The sequence below is a fragment of the Lineus longissimus genome, chromosome 1, assembly GCF_910592395.1.
Source record: "Lineus longissimus chromosome 1, tnLinLong1.2, whole genome shotgun sequence".
NCBI lineage: Eukaryota > Metazoa > Nemertea > Pilidiophora > Heteronemertea > Lineidae > Lineus > Lineus longissimus.
The window spans coordinates 13853813-13874120 of NC_088308.1; the positions used below are offsets into that span (position 1 = coordinate 13853813).

The window sequence follows — 20308 nt, forward strand, 5'->3', positions numbered from 1 at the left end:
CTAGCTTGCATAATTCATGAGATATAGCCAAAAGTAGTTTTTTGCATGAAGCGCCCCCTGGGGCCAAGTGTAGGTCGAAAACCGCCAAAAATGCCAAAAGGCACAATGGTACCATAAGACCTTCAAACCACCCAGAGATGAAATGCCCAGCATTTATGGTTACGGACATATGTTCCGGAAACCACTGATGGTCAATTTATGCTACTTGACCGCTGTGACCTTCAAAAGTAGGTCAAATCAAAAACCCGGGTATTATGTGATGTAGTCTCATGAGTACTGTACTCAGTAAAAATATCATGATTCAAGCTAGCATAATTCATGAGATATATCCAAAAGAAGTTTTTCGCATGAAGCGCCCCCTGGGGCCAAGTGTAGGTCGAAAACCGTCAAAACTGCCAAAAGGCTGGAGACGCAAGATGCGACTCAATGGGCCATTGTACCAAGTACGGCAGCGACAGCCTGCACGACACAGATTCGAACAAGATTGTAGTGACAGAGCTAGTACAGGTAAGACAGATCACATACATGCACATTGCATGTTCACAGATCAGTTTGAGGACAACTAGTGATTTTAAGTTTATATTTAGTCTACATTTTAGTTTGTAAAAAAATGATAAAAGCTGTGTAATGAAGAGTTGTCAGGTTAATATTGAGTTCACTAAGTCTGAGGTAGACTATTTCAGCTTTGTCTCAAATTACATATTATTATCATTGCAGTCAACAGAGGTCAAAAATAGCTACCACATGGAGCTGGAGGGTCTGAAGCATTGTGTCAGCAAGGTTGAGGAGGAACTGCATAACCAGAAGATGGAGCTTATTACAGATGGCCACATGTCTGTTGCAAGCCGGCCAAGAACATCAGGCACTACTTTGATATATGGCATGTTGCAAAAGGTATTTACACAGTGATCATGGCAAAATGCTGTCACCAGTTTAGTAATTCACATGATTACTGCCAAACAATGAAACAATCTTCAGGGCATATGAAGGAAGCAGAATTGGTGGGAAATGGCGGCATTGCCTCGGTTGCCTCCTTTAGGGTCAAACCCTGTAAGCTAACAACATTTTGACCAGCCCGGCTGACGGCGGTCTCCTTGAGCGGGTCCTCTACTGGGAGGGCTGTTTAATACCTCAGTTAGTATTGATGTTTTCAACTAGAAACATTACATGCAAATCGAAATACTTTTTTCAGGATTGCGGAAGAAGTTAACCAAGCTTGGTAAGAAGTTCCCCCTGGTATTGAAGTGGATTCGAAGTATAATCAACCACTTGTACTGGTGTGCTGTCACAAGTGACAATGACAAGGAACTTATCATCGCCAAGTGGAAGTCCGTGGTTAACCACATTGCTAACATTCACAAGCACGATAGTGAACTTTTCCCTAGATGCAACCACAGAAGAGTCTGGCAGGAGAAGCAGTGGTTCAAGTGCCCTACACTTGGACGTAATCCTAGTAACCTTTTCCTACATCAAAGTAAGATTTTATTTGGCAACACATTGGTGAATATGATGAATATGATGAATATGATGAATATACTGATGAGAAAACACCTTTTCGAAACCGTTTTCATGGCAACCATCACCCGGCGAGCCAAACCCGCAAACACACTATATATCGCCACCTATGGGGACACATGCGCAACCCAGTTTTCCCACCAAATCTGACGCCAAATTGCGTCATCGAAGGGAACGTCTCTCCACGAAGAGCGACGTCACCGAATCCATGGAACCTGACGTCACCGAATCCATGGATGACGCAGCGACTTCAGGACAATGTAACGATATTGACACTGATAGACGCAACGTTCAATCACAACGGTCTAATCCGCGTACGGGACAAATCAGCCCTCTTCACGTTTCACAGTTTTATTTCCGATTTTGACTAGAGACTTTCGCCGCAGGCGACATGGAAGAACCAAATCTCCCCGGCTCCCCTCCACTCCACACCACGACGGAGGACACGCCAATTCAACCTCAAAACCCCCAACTGGGAACATCAGGGCAGTCACAGAGGACTATTCCTTCTTTCATGAAGGACATCGACGACACCGAATCCACGGATGACGCAGCGACTTCAGGACAATGCAACGGTATTGACACTGATTGACGCAACGTTCGATCACAACGGTCTAATCCGCGTACGGGACAAGTCAGCCCTCTTTACGTTTCACAAAGTAAGATTTTAGATCCGATTGTTTCAGATTGAATCGGAACTTCCTAATCCTGTTCATTTCAGGTTCCCAGGAGTATGACAAAGTCTGCAACATACTTGTGAATACGAAGTTGCTGAAGGCAGTGTCCATGTTAAGTTCCCATGACCAGATATCAGGGTTGGAAGGATATCACAGCACAGTGATCCACTTTGCGCCAAAGATGTTCCACTTCGGTTACAATGGAATGAAAAGCAGGTAGGTACACACTAACTGTTCTGAATTACTAGTGATGTAACTGCTCCTCTTGCTCTAAGCAACTCTCTGAAATCATTATACATGTAATCATGTTCACCTACAATGTGTCAATTTGTTGTCTTTTAGGTTGCAAATGGCAGCACTCCATTTCAATGAAAATGCAGGGAGAGCGCAAGCCAAGAACAAAGATGGTTCACTCTGATACAACATGCGAAACCCGAAGAACAGGCTTGGAGAGTATATTGTAGCATTGGCAAACAGCGTTACGTTTGGTAAGTATTTAGTGTGTTACAGTGTTGCACCTGGAGTATCAAATTTGATAAACACTTTCTTGTCAGAAATTTTTAGTTTTCCCGTATTCAGATGGAACAAACTTGGGTTTTTTCTTGCATGAGGTTTGATTTTTCAGCATAATGATACCCAGGGTCTAAAATATTCTTCAGCCTGTTAACATCAGTCAGCCACAATGATATAACGTCTCCACTTCTGTCTTTCAGGGTATGTTGAGATGTTTGCAGCTGAGGTCCGACGGCTAGTGACAAGCGGTAAATTGCACAAAATCAGTGAACAAGACCCTCCACCACTATGTGCCAAATTTGAACAACCACCTAAGGAAGAAGCCGTTACCAACCGTGGGAGTTCCTCACGTTTTTATCAAAAGGAAGTGAGGAAGATAATGGTATTTTGTTGCTGCAGTCGATGTATCATCAATCCTGTTCAGGAAACAGGGGAACAGTCAATCATGAAATCGAAGTTGAACACTGACAAAAAGAGAGTTGTATAGCTGTAAAATCATTTATTCTCATGTACTGTACATTTCAATAGAAAGAATTGTAACTTTCCATGATACTGACAAGGAACGGAAAACTGTATAGAACACAGTGTACTTTCTGATTATTAAGAAGTTGTAGTTTTTCAAACATAGATATATACATGTAGTATTATTTGATATCTGCTGAACGTTGAACATTGTCGTGAGTAAGATTCCTTTTGCTGAACACTGAACACTTATCTCTATATGAATTTTCGGACTGTTGCTAGAAATAGTAGTAACGAGATTCTATGAAGTATTTTTCTTGGGTTTAATATTCGTTACATATGTTTATTTTTGTAAATAATCACTCAGTTTATTTTAACCAGCTTTTGTTATAATTCTTGCCCAGAGGTACCGATAGCCTTGATGCACTTTGTCACAATCACCTCCTCTCTCATCAAACACAATAGCATTTTCATCATCGGACAATTAAAAATCCGAAAAATCGGAAGAATCTAGATCATCCATTGTGTTCAGTCAGTGTAGATTGGCATTGCATGCATTGATCTGTTTACAACGCGTCTCCCTAGATTGATGTCACTTCCGTAAGTTGAGCGAGGTGGTCAAAGATGGCGAGTGTTTTCGGAATATCGCTTCCGATTATCAATAAAAGCACAATTTTTGGGTTTATACCAACTTTTATGCCAAATGTCTTTGTAACCTAAGGTTTAAGCAGTATGTAATGATTAGGAATCAGCCAAAGGTTATATGTGTTACATTCGACGATAAATAAGGACTTTAACCCTATAACACCTGGAGGCGCGCTATGACGCCCGCCGCTGATCCCCCTATAACGCCCGCACACCCATATTCAAATTTCGCGCGCTTAGCTACCGATCTCCTTCAGAGCGCCGCCTATTATTAATCTATGAAACTTAAGCTTTCAAATGCCTGGATGAACAATGGTGGTTGCTGTAGAAGTTTTTGACATATTTGACGATTAAGTTTTTGTTTCTCTTCAAGCCAGTAAATTCAGGTTGGACATTTGAATTACTGAAATGGATTGTTTGTTTGATTCCGATTTGGATGTACCCTATCTAATAGGGAATTTCATCTTCTTTTAAATAAACGGGACTTATAATATATTATTTGGAAGTTCACCTATGTCATTTTGTAAAAAACTGGACCCATCGCAAAAAATGTGATTTCCAGGAAAATCACGTCGGGGCCTAGGGGAATAAGCACTTGCGCTGGCAGTGGATCTAGGTGTTATAGGGTTAAACTACTTCGGTGTCTGAGATATCTGAATGAAATGGCCAGGGCCATTGTGCTCACCTCATGTGGAGGAAAGATGGATTAAGAGCATGGTATTGTGTCATGTAGTGTTAGGTTTGATGTAGGTCCAAGCAATTACAATTTCCCCAAAATGGCCAATTTACAGTACATTCGACCTCTGTGACCTTGAAAAGTAGGTCAAATCAAAAAAGATCCGGGTGACACATTGAATGGTTGTTAGAATTAGATGTACTTATGATATAAAATTGGTGCCAATCGGACAAGTAATTACTAGGAATAATGGCATTTTGAAGAATTTAGGATTTGACCCCCTCCCTGGAGGCCAAACGGCAAATCAGATCGCGCCAAACTTCAGTACCTGAGATAACCTGACCAAGGGGTACATGTGTACTTAATTTGTGATCAATAGTCATTGCAGTTAAGAAACGTGCCATAGTTACGGCCTGACGGCCAATTTACGCCATTTGACCTCTGTGACCTTGACAAGAAGGTCAAATTAAAAACCTGTGTGATGTATACTGTATGGTGGTTAGATGTACCCATGATATCAAATTGGTGGCAATCTGGCAAGAAGTTAAGGAATAATCACATTTTTAAGGTTTTTGGATTTTGCCCCCTGGTGGTCAAGTGGTGAATCATATTGGACCAACCTTCGGTCCCTGAGATCACCTGACTAAGGGGTAAATGTGTACGAAATTTGGAATCAATAGTCATTGCAGTTAAGAAACGTGCCATAGTTACGGCCTGACAGCCAATTTACACCATTTGACCTCTGTGACCTTGAAAAGGAGGTCAAATCAAAAACCCGGAGGATATATGATGCACCTTTGCTAGAAGTACCTACCATATTTTTTTCAAAATTTCCCGACTACTATTAAGGGAGATATTGCACATTTTCACTTTTAACTTTTGGCCCCCTGGTGGCCAAACCATGAAACGAATCGGACCGAAACTTGGTCTCCAAGGTGTCATTACATAAGGGTACATGTGTACCAAGTTTGAACTCAATAGCTCTAACAGTTACGAAACGTGCCCTGCTAACGGACGACGGACGACGACGACGACGACGACGACGACGACGACGACGACGACGACGACGACGACGACGACGACGACGACGACGACGACTACGACGGACGACGGACGCCACGGTATGGGATAAGCTCACCTCTGCTAAGAGGTGAGCTAAAAAGCAGTGTTTAATATTTTTAGGAATAAAATGTAAATTCAGTGGAATGTACACACGTTTCGATGGGTGTTTCGTGTAGGTGGATGGCAGGGTGGCCAACATTCTTTTTTATGTAGTCTTACGACATGAGAAGGGTTAGTATTGACAATCTCGCCTATCTTAGTTTTTCGCACAACAATGCATTCACATATCTGGCCAAACAAAATGCACCACTTTATACCCGCTCAATAATTCGGACATGGCATAGGGACAACAAACACCGATACTGTTTTAAAGTCGGGTTATAGGCCTCACTCTTGACACACAAAACACCCCTTCGACTAGCTATAAAGAGTCATGTCTGTAATGAGGCGGCAATTATAGAATCACTGGGGTCAGGTGTGGTCTTGGTCTTGAAGATGTATTAATTCAAATGATGAGCGATTATTTGACAGGAACAGATATTAATCACCCACATCCAAACCGCACTGAATAAGAACCAACTAATTGTAACAGAGACCAAATGAAGCATGGGTGTGATATTGAACCATCTTTTCTGTTATATCACTTGCCATTTCACATGTCATTGATTAGCTTTTTTCATCTTTAAAATTTACTGCTATTTTGCCATTTGTTACATGCCAAATTTCCCCCGTCCGCCCCAGGTAAGGGGCTGCGATGTGTCTTCAAAAATTTATCAGGAAGAGTCAGTGGTCATTCTGCAGTTTATCAAAATCAGTTGTAAAATCCCCAAGAAACTGAGATACTTTTGTATTTTTTTGGAATAACTCATGCATGTCGAACTCTCTTTCAATGGTGCATCCTGAGATCAGGTTTACCTCGTATAAAAATATTGAGAGGGGGATCGTTATCGAGAGGTGTAGTATGTTGAAAATCACTGGTTCTGTCAGGATGTCAAAGGTGTGGCAAATTGAAATAGTCTTCCTTGATATTGGTGGCATCACTACCATTTTGTTGAAACGACCGCTGGCCAAACAGAATAGGACTCTGAGAATGATGTCATTCTTTATGCCATTAACAAAACAACATGTTGAATAGTTAGGCTTGTTTCATTTGACTCGTTTGAATATACTACCATTCATATTAGAAGTCAATGCAACTTTCCCGAGAACATATACAGTCATGGGATATGAGGTAGGTCAAAATTTGATTGGAATAGGGGGGTCATTTGGGAATATGGGTATACACTCTGATATCGCGTGTTAATGAAAATCCATGACATGTCCAAGGAGGATACCGCGGTGACGTCATATCATGTGATCACATCCCATATTACTGATCGTTATGGCCAATCAGATTCAGTCTACTGACAGCACCAGCACTGAACACATCTCCACATCTCACTGTCTGATGCGCTTCTGTACACAAAAACACCAATAGACATGAAATATTGCAATACCTAGTATGGAATCTTCCTGTGTAGAATAAAATTTACAGAGCAGATTAACTTCCACGAATAAAAAAGACGTTTGGCGTGGCCAAAGTGCGGAAATAATGTCTCCGCTAAAATACACTACGAAATACACTAGGCAATGCACTACGCGATACACGGTAGAGATGCAGCTGAGTTTGTTATTGTTTTGACTTAGAAGCCCGCCAATATCATAATATATTCATGTATTCATGAAGTATGAACTCATTTCTGTCCCATACAACTCCAAGAACAGTCAATTTCTCCTTAAATCATCACCGAAACCGCGATATCCGCAGGAAGATTTCGTTCTAGTGTCCGAAAATGCATGATCTTACAGGGGCGCTAACTCGACAAATAGAGGGGATCTATGGGGATCTATGCGAGTTTTAGGTCCTACAATTCTCGAACTTGTAAAATCTGTAAACATCCCTCCAAATCCCATTATGATAATGAAGAGATTGCCCCATATCTGGGAGACTGTTTTGAAACCATCGCTAATTTTGGAAGATCGGTGCCCGGCTATTTGGTTTTAAAAACCCTATTTTTCCCCATCAAAACAGCACTTTTCATTATTCAAATGATAACTTATTGTCTGAAGACTTATTTCATAGCAGAAAAGTACTAATAACTCTGATTTGATGCGAAAAATCTAACTTTATTTGATGACTTGATTTTCCCTTGGCCGTGGATCGAGTTTGTTTACAATATGCAGCGCCATCTTGGAAAAGCCGTGACGTCACCGCGGTATCCTCCTTGTGACATGTCCTTCATTTTTATCATATTCTTTATCATGACCGAATGAGTATAACCGGGCTGATTAAAAAAGATTTACACTACATCTGAGAATCGATACCACAATGGTTACTTCAAGCATGCGACTACACCACAAATCAAGGTGAACAAGTTGAACCTCTCTGTCTGTAAGCCATCAACAGTCGTGATCATGTTCCTTCAAATCATCGGGTTTACATATACCGACCTCACATACCAACGGAATATGCATTGGCCCCTGACCACATTCATTGAACAAGCATTGTGTACAGTGCACATATCACCGATACACATCCCAGGATGAGATTACATAATGATGTTTTCTTGAAAGATGGTTTTCATGATCGCAGTTGGGAGCCTATTTATACCTGTATTATGTAGTATTCTGATCGTCCTGTATCCTCCGGCTTTTGCATCACACCACTCAAAATTGATTGCTGCTGTAGCACACTCTTCGGGCTCGATCACCTCCTGCCCCAGTAGGCCTAGTCCAATTCCCAACTTTATAACGGACAGCCCTCAATTAATGGACTTGGTGATCTTAGAGCCTTGTAGCCTAATTGAGTGTCAAGGTGCCTGTGCATGTACCTTCAACCAGCTCAGCAGCCTGGACCTACTTACATTAGTTATAAGCCTGGGGAGGTGTTAACTGTCAACGACTTTGGCGTCATTCAGAAAATTAAAATGCAATTCATCCGAACGGTTGAGCCACACAATCACAATAATTACCAAAGCCAGCGGGATGCTTACCTGGCTAATAAGCGACACGTGCCATGACCCTCGCATCTATTCCTTGCGCCCTACCGCCCTACTAGTGTGGTACAGAACTATCTATAGGTAACCAGGCTCAAATCAAAGGGAGACGAGTGACAGCCAGTCCGATAAGGTGCCTGAAGTAGGACGCTAAGTGGTAGGCGGATTTTTATTTATTTCTGTGATGGATGAGTATTCGACGGGAATCGTACTACTTTTTTTTTCCAGACAAGTCTGGCAGAATGAAGATATTTGTTGATACCTTGGAGTACTAGTTGTGGGGAAGGGGTAGTACATTTTGGCCAATGGCTCAAAGTAGTACGTTTTGGTCTCACAGTGTGAAACCCAGGACAGCATTAGATTCAGTAAAGTCAGGCATGACAAATCATAGTTCTGCTCTCCAAAATGGCTGACAGTGTAAACACCCCATATTACATTAATTTTTTTTTCACATCTCGGGACTCGATACATTGTGGATGATGGTCCAGAATAATCTCCTGAATCCTCTATTATTTTATCAAAATGCCCACTATTCCGTCAATGATAGTGCTGTGTACTGATAAATACTGGTCGGCCTTCTACAATGGCCTTTGTCTATTTGATTGACAAGATCAAGGGGAATTACATTCGACTGGCAATGCTTGCAAAGCCTTGTCTGACATGGAAGCAATTCACAAAATGCCTGATAATAACAATCAAGGGTGTAATTCATGGACTCAGGAGTGGAAAAACTATTTCCTTTGATTAGATTAGATTTCTTAAATGATACACATTCCTGCTACCATACCAGCCATCGGCATGATACACGTCTAAAGCAATGTCGGACTTCATAACTTTTACTTAGACACAGGCATGCTACCAATAGGGATTTTTAGGGAACGTTAGTGGGAAAATTATGGAATTTTAGGGGTTTTAATGTAACTAAAGTACACAATCTTACCTGGGATATGCACGTTTCTTACTACTTACTGCTACATAGCATAAGACATGTATGATGAAATAATGAAATGGTTGTCTGCTGGCACTTGCTTGGAAATTGGCTTTGAGGTCTTCTGAATCTGAACCATCAATATCACCTGGCAGAAAGTACCGGAAGCTATCATCCATAGGCCGCTGTAAGACACTTCCAAAAGATTCCAGTGTTGTGGCAGATGATCTTGACGGGTCAAACAAAGATTCCCACTCCACTTCCAAGCAAACGACCTTCAATCACCAGCGACGTTTTAACCGGAAAAAGAGATAGTTATGGATTTTAAGGGAAAATACCTAAAAAATGTCTCATATTCAGGGCATTTTAGGGATTAAAAAATATTCAGGGATTTTTAGAAATTTTAGGGCCGGTATCATGCCTAAAGACATCATATTATTTTGTAATCATTGCGTAGAATTGCACAGACAACATGACTTGAGGGCTTAACAGATTGTATTTTGGGACAGCATCCACAAGCAGGATGTAGAGGAACAGAAATGTGATTTCAAGACGATTTTGCCAGGTGAAACCGAGAAAAAGAATTAAGTCATCACTGCTGCAAGCTCAGTGGGAGGAGACAGGTGTACAATATAACTATGCACGAATGGACTAACAGTTTAATACAACAAGAGGCCCAAGGGCCTGGCGCTCAGCTGAAATGGATAGGTGAAGGCAAGGGCCAAGTGTGTGTCGGTAACGTTATTATGAGGCAACGTGAAGCTATAACGTCTAGCACGCAGAAGTGCTGATGCGAAAGACCTTCTTGCTATATCAGTGCATGCTGAAGTACTGAGTTGACGTCACCCTGGTATTATGACGTAAAGTCATTTCTATTGCCGTTGCAGTAGTGGGGTGTGTGATGACGTCAAGGAGTTGTGTGGTGACGTCAAAGAGTGGAGTCCTTGTCTTCATGCAGCGTAGGTGGAACTAATAACATGCACATGGACACAAGGTACATAATTATTACAGTGTATTTTGTGAGGTGGGGCCTGGTGCTTTACAATGGTCAAATGAACCGACTGTTGTCTGGACATTGATGAAGTGGATGCAGCCAAATGTTTGGGACGGTCTTTTTTGTATGTGAAGAAAAGAAGATAAAGAGTTGGTTAACAAAATGAACTTTATTGGTGCGGCAGATATTTGATGCCTTTCGGCAGATATTTGAAGCGCCTTGCGGCAGATATTTGTTGCCTTGCAGCAGATATTTGATAACGCTCTCCGGGAATGGAAAGCAGTAAAACGAGTAAGCACACCTCACTCTGAATGTGGGAACAGCAAGTGCTTTCCTGGACTTGAAATGTGCCAACGACTCCTCTTGCAATAACCAACAACAGTTAATCTGTAAAAAAAGAGAAGAGAAATTAACACTGACTGAATAAAAAAGGGTGACATAGACGGGGAAATGTACACCACCGGATACAGTCTGTGCTTGATCAGGCATCGGTCAGATGATATCCTGAACAAGGCATCTATGGAAGCAAATCCAGAAAGAGACTTTACCTTCGAAGGGCACACTTATTACTCAGTGAAAAGTCAGTCCTGTGGGCTGTTTTCCAATTCAAAATAAAAGTGTAACCTCTTTAAATTAGTCTCACAGACTGAACCATAACACTCAACAGCCAACCGTGCCCACATGATGTGAGCCGAGAGCTGGGCTTAAAGATGAGCGAGTGGTGTACTACATTTTGAAAATTGTCTATCGTCTACGACATGTGACAGAACAGGATCTAGTGGACTTAATGATGAGGTACTATCAAATAAGGTGTCCATCAAATGAATCATGAGGGCCTGTTTGTTGAGTTATACTCTAAGCCTGTCCTATAGGGCTAGGCTATGTTTTTTGTCTTTTTTACAGCTACAGTACAGCCATGCACAGCGCAGTGTACAGACAGTACAGGATTGCAAACCAAAAACATGAGCATTGCTGCGTAACGAAACTGCAGTGGAATTCATACTACGATGTCATAATGTGACTTTCAAAATAATTGTAAACAAACGTAGCCTAAATGGCGAAATTTGTTGCAAAATTGCCAACCACAACAACTCAGGGACCGTAGCCAAAATGGCCGACGGCGAATTCTCCGGTCGCTAGCGCAGTCCATAAACAAGCATCAATTTCACCAACTTTGGGCGCAAGCTTGGTCATCAAAGTTACAGAACTGTTAGAAATACATCCAAACAACATATATATACAGTTAAAAGTGCATAAAAATCCCGTTTCAACCTCCGGCCGCTACCTTTTTTTCTCCGCCAGACGCCGGGCCCTACCGGTCGTTATTTAGTGCGACCGCCACCAGAGTGTTTATCACGATCTTTCGCCGTTTTAATAGCGCGTTTTAGGCAGATTAATCAATTATTACATGCATGCATTATATATCACCGAAATGATAATTGCGTAGGCTATTTGAAACTAAGTTCAGATATTATTTTTGATCTTTGAATTGAATTTAGGCGAGTGATTTTTGACACCCGGTCGACATATCAGGACTTGCAAAATTCACGCGAGATCGCTTGCATCATCGGCACGTTTGAAAACCGAATTTCACAAATTCCACAAATATTTATCACATACCATATGTATCACCACAAAGGTAACTCTCTAGACTATTTGAAACCAAGTTTAGATACTTATTTTCACAAAAATTCGAAGCTATGCAAGCGATTTTTCAGTGGTAGAGATCGACGGAAACAAATTTCTCGCTTTAAAATGACATGAGACGAGCACCAAATTTGGCTAATTTGTGCACAAAATTTCCGCAATATTATAAAAAACTATCGATAAATCTGAATTATATAGACTCTTTTCAGTACCTAAACAAATTTCAGGTACATGGTCATGTTGATTAAAAGAGTATCAACCGATTGAACATGAGAAAGTTCACTCATCTTCATTGAAGCAGCGACTACCGCCATTTTTAAATGGTGGCATCTCTTCTATCGATCGGCCAATCAGCGGCACTGCTTGCAAAAAGTTGAGCCACCGCCAAATTTGAAATCGCCAAAATTCAGTCAATGTGCCTGCAGCGCCAACTGGCGGTGAAAACCATATTAATTCCATTAAAAGTAAAAAAGTAAAAAATATTAAAAAATATTCAGCCACATTTGAAAACAATATTTGCTCTGTGGACCGAGGTAAAAAGGGAAAGAAATCTACACGCGAAATGACCTCATTCTCTTAATACAGGTCGGATCGCGCTGATTTTTCGTTTTTTGAGTTCACCTTGGGCAACTCCTAATTTAGCACCGTCAACGAAGTGGCTAGGCCTTCCCAATCAGAAATGTCCAATTTTGTCCACAGATGGGTCCCTAGATGGATGGATTGCAGGACGGACACCATTTGAACAGCTATTCTACTAGCTCCGCTGACTTTGTCAGCTGAGCTAAAAAGCATCCGAGGCAAACAATGGTGCACGTATGCGTTAAAAAAATTGGAGAAAAAAATGTGGAGAAAGGGTGATGCTTTTTGTGCTAGAATTGCCTGAGATGTTAGCATGATCTGTGCGCAACTTCATATTAGTACAATTTCTGTACACCACTTCATCAATATTGTATAGTGCTGCACACTATATCACTATTTATTGAACATTCTCAACTACTTCACGTGAAATCATGAACAGCTGTAAATAACTTCTGTGTATTTAAATATTGTTGCATGTTGCGAACAAGTGAGGGCTCTCAACAAAGACTTACAGTAAAAGGCCTTCGACCTTAATTGATGATATGATATGACATAAAAGTTGTTATTATTATTCACTTAGAATCCTTCTCAGACCCCTCGCCTGTTTGCGTGTCATGAAGCAGTATAGTCATGTTGCATGCTACCATTAGGCAATTTATTCGCTTTTCGGGCTTCGTTTCATCCTAGTCAAAACATTACTCACCTTAGCAGGTGCACTATTACATAAGTATGATAACGAATTTCTATTAAAAGAACAAAATCACCGTCACAGCATATTTCATCATGCTAAGGAATGCATTTCTAGAAATCATGACTAATTGGTTGAGTAATATCTATGCAAGTTTTGAATTGAGCAATATCTAGAAATACAGATATATGTTATTGGGCGAAATAAAGCTTTGACAAACAGTTTTAATATCTTTTATGTGAGATACGTTTCGTAACAACAACTAGTACTGTATCCCATATCACTGTATAACATATCATAATTTGCCTTTAAGATAATATTTATCTGTTAGGAAATACCATAAAATATGTACTAATCATTGTGAAATACAATGAGTCATTTAATGCAATCCCAGGGAGATCACCTCAAAAAGCCTGTTGAAACCAGAAATAGGTAAACATCTGACGAGTAAATTGACTAAAATTGCACATCTAAATTCCTGGAAAAACAGGTAAATTCCTGAACTAAAACGGGTATATAAAGGGCAAAAAGTTGCTTGAACAAAAAAGACTGAGAAGAGGATCTCAGTCAGAACACAAAGGGTCAGAGTCACTGACAGGCTAAACGGCCACTGAGATCCAAAACCCCGATTTCTTTCCCGTATTTCTCATATTTCGGATAACCTAAAATGCATTCCATTTCACTCGAAGAAAATACACGTAAGTTTGCCGATTTCACCTATTTTTCTACATCACAATTATCATTCTTGTATTGATACGTACCTAATTAGCCACCATCTTGATTACTATTACTCCTGGCTTTAAAGTGATCTCCCACGGTTCACGAACGGAAATTACTTATGATAAGAAATAATTACTATTACGTATTGTTCTATACCTGCCGACTTCAACAACTTTTAGCGGTATTCAGCCCAATTCATCTTTAGGCCTTTACGTTTCATCCCCCTCCTACTATTGTAAATTCTCCTCAATAAAATTATAAAACATATTTTAATCTTAGCTTGATAATATCGTGTGCTATACTAACAACCTTTTACATAAATTGATTCCTAGCGAAGAGGTACGATTCTTGCAGGCGCCCCTTTCTGCTACTGTAGAGCTTGTGCTTTACCTTTGAGTTAAGTCCACCCCCCCATTTTTGAAACGTTTAGCAGAGCCTTATACCAAAAAATACGTCGTGTTTAGGACTCAGTTTGTCTGTGTCTTCTTCAATCTCAAAATAACATCACTGGTACCTGTTTTGAAATATTGACCTGGCTCAATAAGACCTCCAGCCGTAAATAGATTACGAATCTATCACAAGTACCAACTAGAATTCCGAAATTAGCTGGTAGCAAATTTGATAGTCCCCAGGCAGTCGTCATGTCAACCGAGTAGAAACCGAGTAACAAACTCGACTGTAGTCAAACTACGAAGAAGAATGTGTGCAAATACTCGAGTCGAACGCATTCGAATTAATAGCCTGAGTGTAGTATGTGACCTTGACCCGATACTCTCATCAAAATCGCAGCACAACTAAATATAGAACTGAGATTTTACAGGCAGCACCTGTGAATTCATGACTCCAGGGTTGTTTTGAGGGCGATATCGTAAGAGTTGGTCTTGAGTATGGGAACCTGAAGGTCTGTGAGGCACCTGGGGAGAGAAGACTAGTTGAACGATGGGCATAAATTAAAATAGGATTTCGCGAACAAGGTTTTTTTAGCAGGAGGAAAGCGAGAACATTTTGCGCCGTCGTATTCCGATTTGACTGGTTAGTGGTGAAATCTGCTTTTACTTTTGCAAATTAACATATTCGTTTTTCTAGTTTTAACGTTGTCTGAATTAAAGATGCTTTCCCAATGCTTGACTGGTCTGGCAAAAGGCATTGCCAGGAAAATGTGACGTCATTTTGGCCATTCTTCTTACCGCACGGGGAATGGGAACCACACTGCCGCGATGTTAATAGTTTCTATTTATAGAATTTAGCGGCAGAGATTTTAAGCACGGAAAAAGTAGATTAACTCGGCTAATCTCAATGGATTTTACCCAGGAATGTTTTCAAGGCGAGAGAAACATCTGATTTAAGTACTGCGCTTATTAGATTTCATGTTCATGCCGAAGATTGGCCTAAAACCTGGACGAAAAGAGTGCATTATCGAGTGTTGGAGAGGTCACGTGATTGTACGAGAAACCTGAACGAAAACAATACTGACTCCAGCTCCCAGAGGGAGTAGCTGGAGTCATAACAAGATGCACGCTGGGCGTGGCAAATAACCAGGTTTTCGAAAATTATATGTTTGTTTAGTTTGCAATATGGAATAGGAAGGGTTGGGAGAGTTGAAAAGATGTGCAATATGAAGTAAGAAGTGTTGAGGTTGAAAATGGTTGTGGGAATGATTTTTATGCATTCAAGAAGAAGAAGTTAATTTCAAAGTTGTATATGAGAAGTTTTTATTTAGAAATTACAGTACCTTCATGGAGTTAGCATAACTGAAGTTATACATGCATAGATATGTGATGAAGACTACAAGCATCTGTATTTAATCATTGATGCATTTTGTGTACTAGTATATTAGAATGTGTGTCATTTCTCAATTATTCATCGAGTCTGAAAACATTGAGAATGAACTGAACTGAAGTGTAACAGCAAGTACCTTACTGTAAGTAAATGGTGCATGATGAAGATGGCTGTAGTCTTCACTGCATATGTATGGCTGTATAAGTAGCAAGACTCTCTTGAGAGTACTAGTATATACCTGAACTAACTAGTGATGAATTGTTGTACCGTGATGCTGATTTCAGCCAGTGAACATTTTAGTATAAATCCGAGGGGGTGGACATCTTCATGTTTATGGAAACAGTGGTGATTAGTGCTTGGAGGTGGCATCCCGTGAATGAACGACTGTTAGTATTTCCAATATCATAAGTTATTTTTTTCGGGTTCAATCCAAGTAGACATGAGAATGCAAAGGCTATGGCCATGATGCCACAAATAGGGTCACTTGATTGTTGCGTCACATCAACATATTCCACATTATCATTGTTTATCTGGTTGTAGACAAGGCATAACTGGAGGAATGTTTGTTGCAAATGTTCCGAGGACATTAAAGAATCGTAGATGAAAATTCTTTTAGACGTAGAATGATAGTATGATGTAATCCAATGGTTTTTTAGATGATGGATTAATATTGAGTCCTTGTCTGCTGGTATTGGTGGTGGACGTTTGTTTGAATCTTCACTTTGAGATAGAAAGTGCAACTCTGCTGGAGAATAGTAACCGATATGTCCTTCGTATTTGAGGCGATTTGCATAAAGATGCATAAGGTTCATGGCTGCCATGATGACATCATCAGTGATATCAGTGTTGCCTACAAAATATTCAACTTTCTTGTAGTTCTGGAAAGAAAAAAGAAATTGTACAATGGATTTGATGAAGGTGTGTGCGAGGTCAGGGATGATAGTGAATTGTCTTGGAAAAAATGGTTGACAGTGCTATTGGTGGAAGAGGAGTTGAGGAAGTGGATGGTTGGAAAAAAAGGACTTTAAGCTGTCATCTATATCATCATCTCATTTTTGTGTTTAAAGATGAAGTTGAGAATGAAATATTGTAAGGATGAGTAATGTCATAGTTATGATTTGAAATGAATGAACTGACCTGTCTCTTTTCAGCTATATAAATGGCATGACGGTGTGCTTTCATAGTATTTGATGTTTTCTTCAGTTTTGGCATGATTATATATCTAAAGAAAGGAGTTAAAGTGTACCAATATCTATTGCTGTGCCCAAGGGCCATGGATTCTAACATGACTGGGACAAGAAACAATAAAAAATATCATTGGTATGGCCTTATCTGCTATGGTAGGGACAAGAAACCAATATCCATTGATGTGACCAAAGGACTAATGGATTCTAACTGACTGGGACAGGAAACAATAAAACACATTCATTGGTATGGCCTTATGTGCAATGGTAAGAACAAGACACCAATATCTATTGCTGTGCCCAAGGGCCATGGCTTCTAACATGACTGGGACAAGAAATAATAAAAAATATCATTGGTATGGCCTTGTAACTGACTGTGACAAGAAACATTGAAAAAGTCTGGTATGGCCTTTATATGATGTCCAGATTTAATCCATATCTTACTTTTATTCGTGTGAAAATAGGTGCTAACGGAACAGTAAAAACAAAGAACGGGCAGGCCTACCATACGATCTCGGTTCAAGCCGGCAACTGTCTTCCTACATGAATGAGTAGCGTGACCAAATAAGGAATCCCATTGACAACATTTTTACGCGGGCTTTTATTTCATAGGTTTAAAGAAGTATGACGCATAAATTATTCATCGAGACCCGTGAAAAGCGTTCTACAACTCTGGATCGGCGGCGTCAATTTAAGCCGCGATTTCTATGAAATCTGACACTTCTGGGAACTGAGAAGACATGAACTTAAGACCCATCTCGCCCTCACCTCCTAGATTTTAAATTGCAGATCTGCACAAGTCTCAGGACCCAAGTTTTGACCACCTAAAAAGCAAGAATGCAACTACGCAGTTGAGTTACCGTACGTCGTTAGACCAAGCTGCATTTTGGATCATCTTTCAACGATCGTTGACAAACTATTTCTCAAATCAATCTCGATCAATTGAACAATCCAAGCCTTCCCTAATGTTTCATCAATACCTGCAATAACACAGGCAGCCAAAATCGCCCATGAAGTTGTGAATTCGATGAGAACTTACCTCTTGTATCTGCGTATAATAGCTAGACACGAAGCGTTCTCTGGCACTGTCTCCTTGCTTCTGAACTGCGCAGACTCCGAGACGTGACGTTGGCTTCACGTGGGACTGCACGTGGGATAACTCGCGCAAAATTTAAAATGCCCCCGATGGGGTGCTCACGAAATTGCGCTAGTAACACCACCTGGTGCAAAATTCATGAACTACGCTTATTGATAATGAAAGAGAAAGCTTTGCTCTCTATGATCAGATTTGTTTCATGATCCCCAACTTAAAGAATTGGGAGAAATCAGCTTCTGGAACAGTTTTTGGAAAATTTCGCTCTGTGCCACCTAGTGGCCAAACCGCTCATCCTGCGGAACCCACACTTGGTCTGTTCAGGAGTTCTAAAGGGTGTCAATGGCTAAAAGGGAAAATCAAAAGAAAATCTCCAGTCGTTTCAAAGTTATCAGTGTGACGAGAATCAATACGAGTTTTTCATAACACGCCACCTATAGGACTAAAAAATTGATGAAATAAAAAAATCGTGTGATATATCGTGTGCCATCACCTGTAAAGCCTACCATAAAAATCTGGTGAGAAACCCACCCTTACAAAGAGACTTATGGTAGATTTTGTTTTTTCACAAAGCGCCCTCTGGTGGCTAAACCATGAATCAAATCGAGTTGGATTTCGAAAGGAACCAACGTCTACTTACCAGAAGTATATAAAAAAAGATTCAACAGAAAATCTCCAGTCGTTTTAAAGTAATCAGTGTCACAAGAGAACAGCGACCGCCCGACCGCCCGACCGCCCCACCGCCCCACCGCCCGGCACTTTCGGTAATTTAATAACCAGGTATTTCTTCGAAAACCTGGTTAAAAATGCATCTACAGCATCAAAATATTCTGAATTTTGAAAAATCGTTTTGCGATAGTCCATGAATCGAATTGGGTTTCTTTATAATACCTGGACTACCGCAATAAATGTGTTGGTGGAAGAAAATAACAGTTTCGAGAATTCCAGTGATATCAATATAGTCCCCAGACGGGATCTGGGGCCTATAATTACACATGTTGCTGTTTACACAGCTTCAAGTAAGCCACCAGAGCATGCTTACATCTGCTGAACTCAGGACCTTGTGTGATTCCTTGAGCAAAACCTTTCTTACCATATCACAATAGTAAGAATTATTCCCCAATCATTGTCCCTGACTTCTTGCCATTTCACAAGTGTAAGAATATCCACTTGGATCACGGTCCCCACTACTGGAGCAAATACTTACCATTTCACAAGCATAAGAATTACACTCCCCAATCGACCCCAAAGGGACCCCCGTACCAACCACAACCCTTTCTAACCCCTCTACAATATCACACGAAATTGCCACTATTATGTCGTTATAGCACACTTTTTCCTCACAGTGCAAGCGTAATTTTGCCCTGCAGAGCAAGTGCTAGCTGTCCTCTCATATTGAGATAGGGTAAAACCAGCACCATCCAGCATGATCCCTCATGTTTTATCAATGAGGTAAAGTTCTTGTTCTTCTATGATCCAATGGATAACTAGCAATCTCTAATATGCTCACAGATAGTTCAAATGAGCTAAAACAAGTTAAGTCACTTACCCAGAAAGGACAATGAAAGCATCAAGTCGGTTCCAGGTTTCACCCAGGTATGCCTCTTTCCCAAATACACCCATGGCACACATCTTGATCAACATCTCGATAGCAAAGAATGCAAAAATGAAGTGATCAAATCCTCCCAAAACTTGACACCGGACTGAAGCACATACATCATCTTCACATGGCTGGTACAATCCAAGGGTAATGCAGTTCAAGATGATAACACCCATGCTAATTCGCTCAAACCATGTGGAAAAGGGTTAAGGAAAAACCTGCATTAGATATTGATTCAAGCCACTACATACAAGACTACAGGATTTATCAAAACAAGAGGCCCAAGACTCTCAGCTGAAATAAATAGGTCATTATACATAACATAGAAAGAACCTGGTAGCTCACTATCAACCTCGATTTTGTTAACATATTATTGAGATACCTGTTTTATATATACATTAAAGATTCTTCGAAAAATAAAGTGCTGCTATCTGTGAAATCTATGAGTTTGAACTATATAATTACTCGGTAAGGACAACTGCCCATAATTACTCATAATCTTAGCATGAAA

The 20308-nt window shown here is 40.4% G+C and overlaps 1 protein-coding gene across 1 annotated transcript in view; it reads right to left on the bottom strand.

The window, feature by feature from the left end:
- LOC135482751 (voltage-dependent T-type calcium channel subunit alpha-1H-like) overlaps positions 1-19987 on the bottom strand; it is a 603345-nt gene extending 583358 nt beyond the window's left edge. The window contains exon 1 of the mRNA XM_064763135.1: positions 19747-19987. Coding sequence (XP_064619205.1) covers positions 19747-19973 — 227 coding nt within the window. The 5' untranslated portion in view covers positions 19974-19987. The remainder of the gene's footprint in view (positions 1-19746) is intronic.
- Positions 19988-20308: the final 321 nt, after the last annotated feature.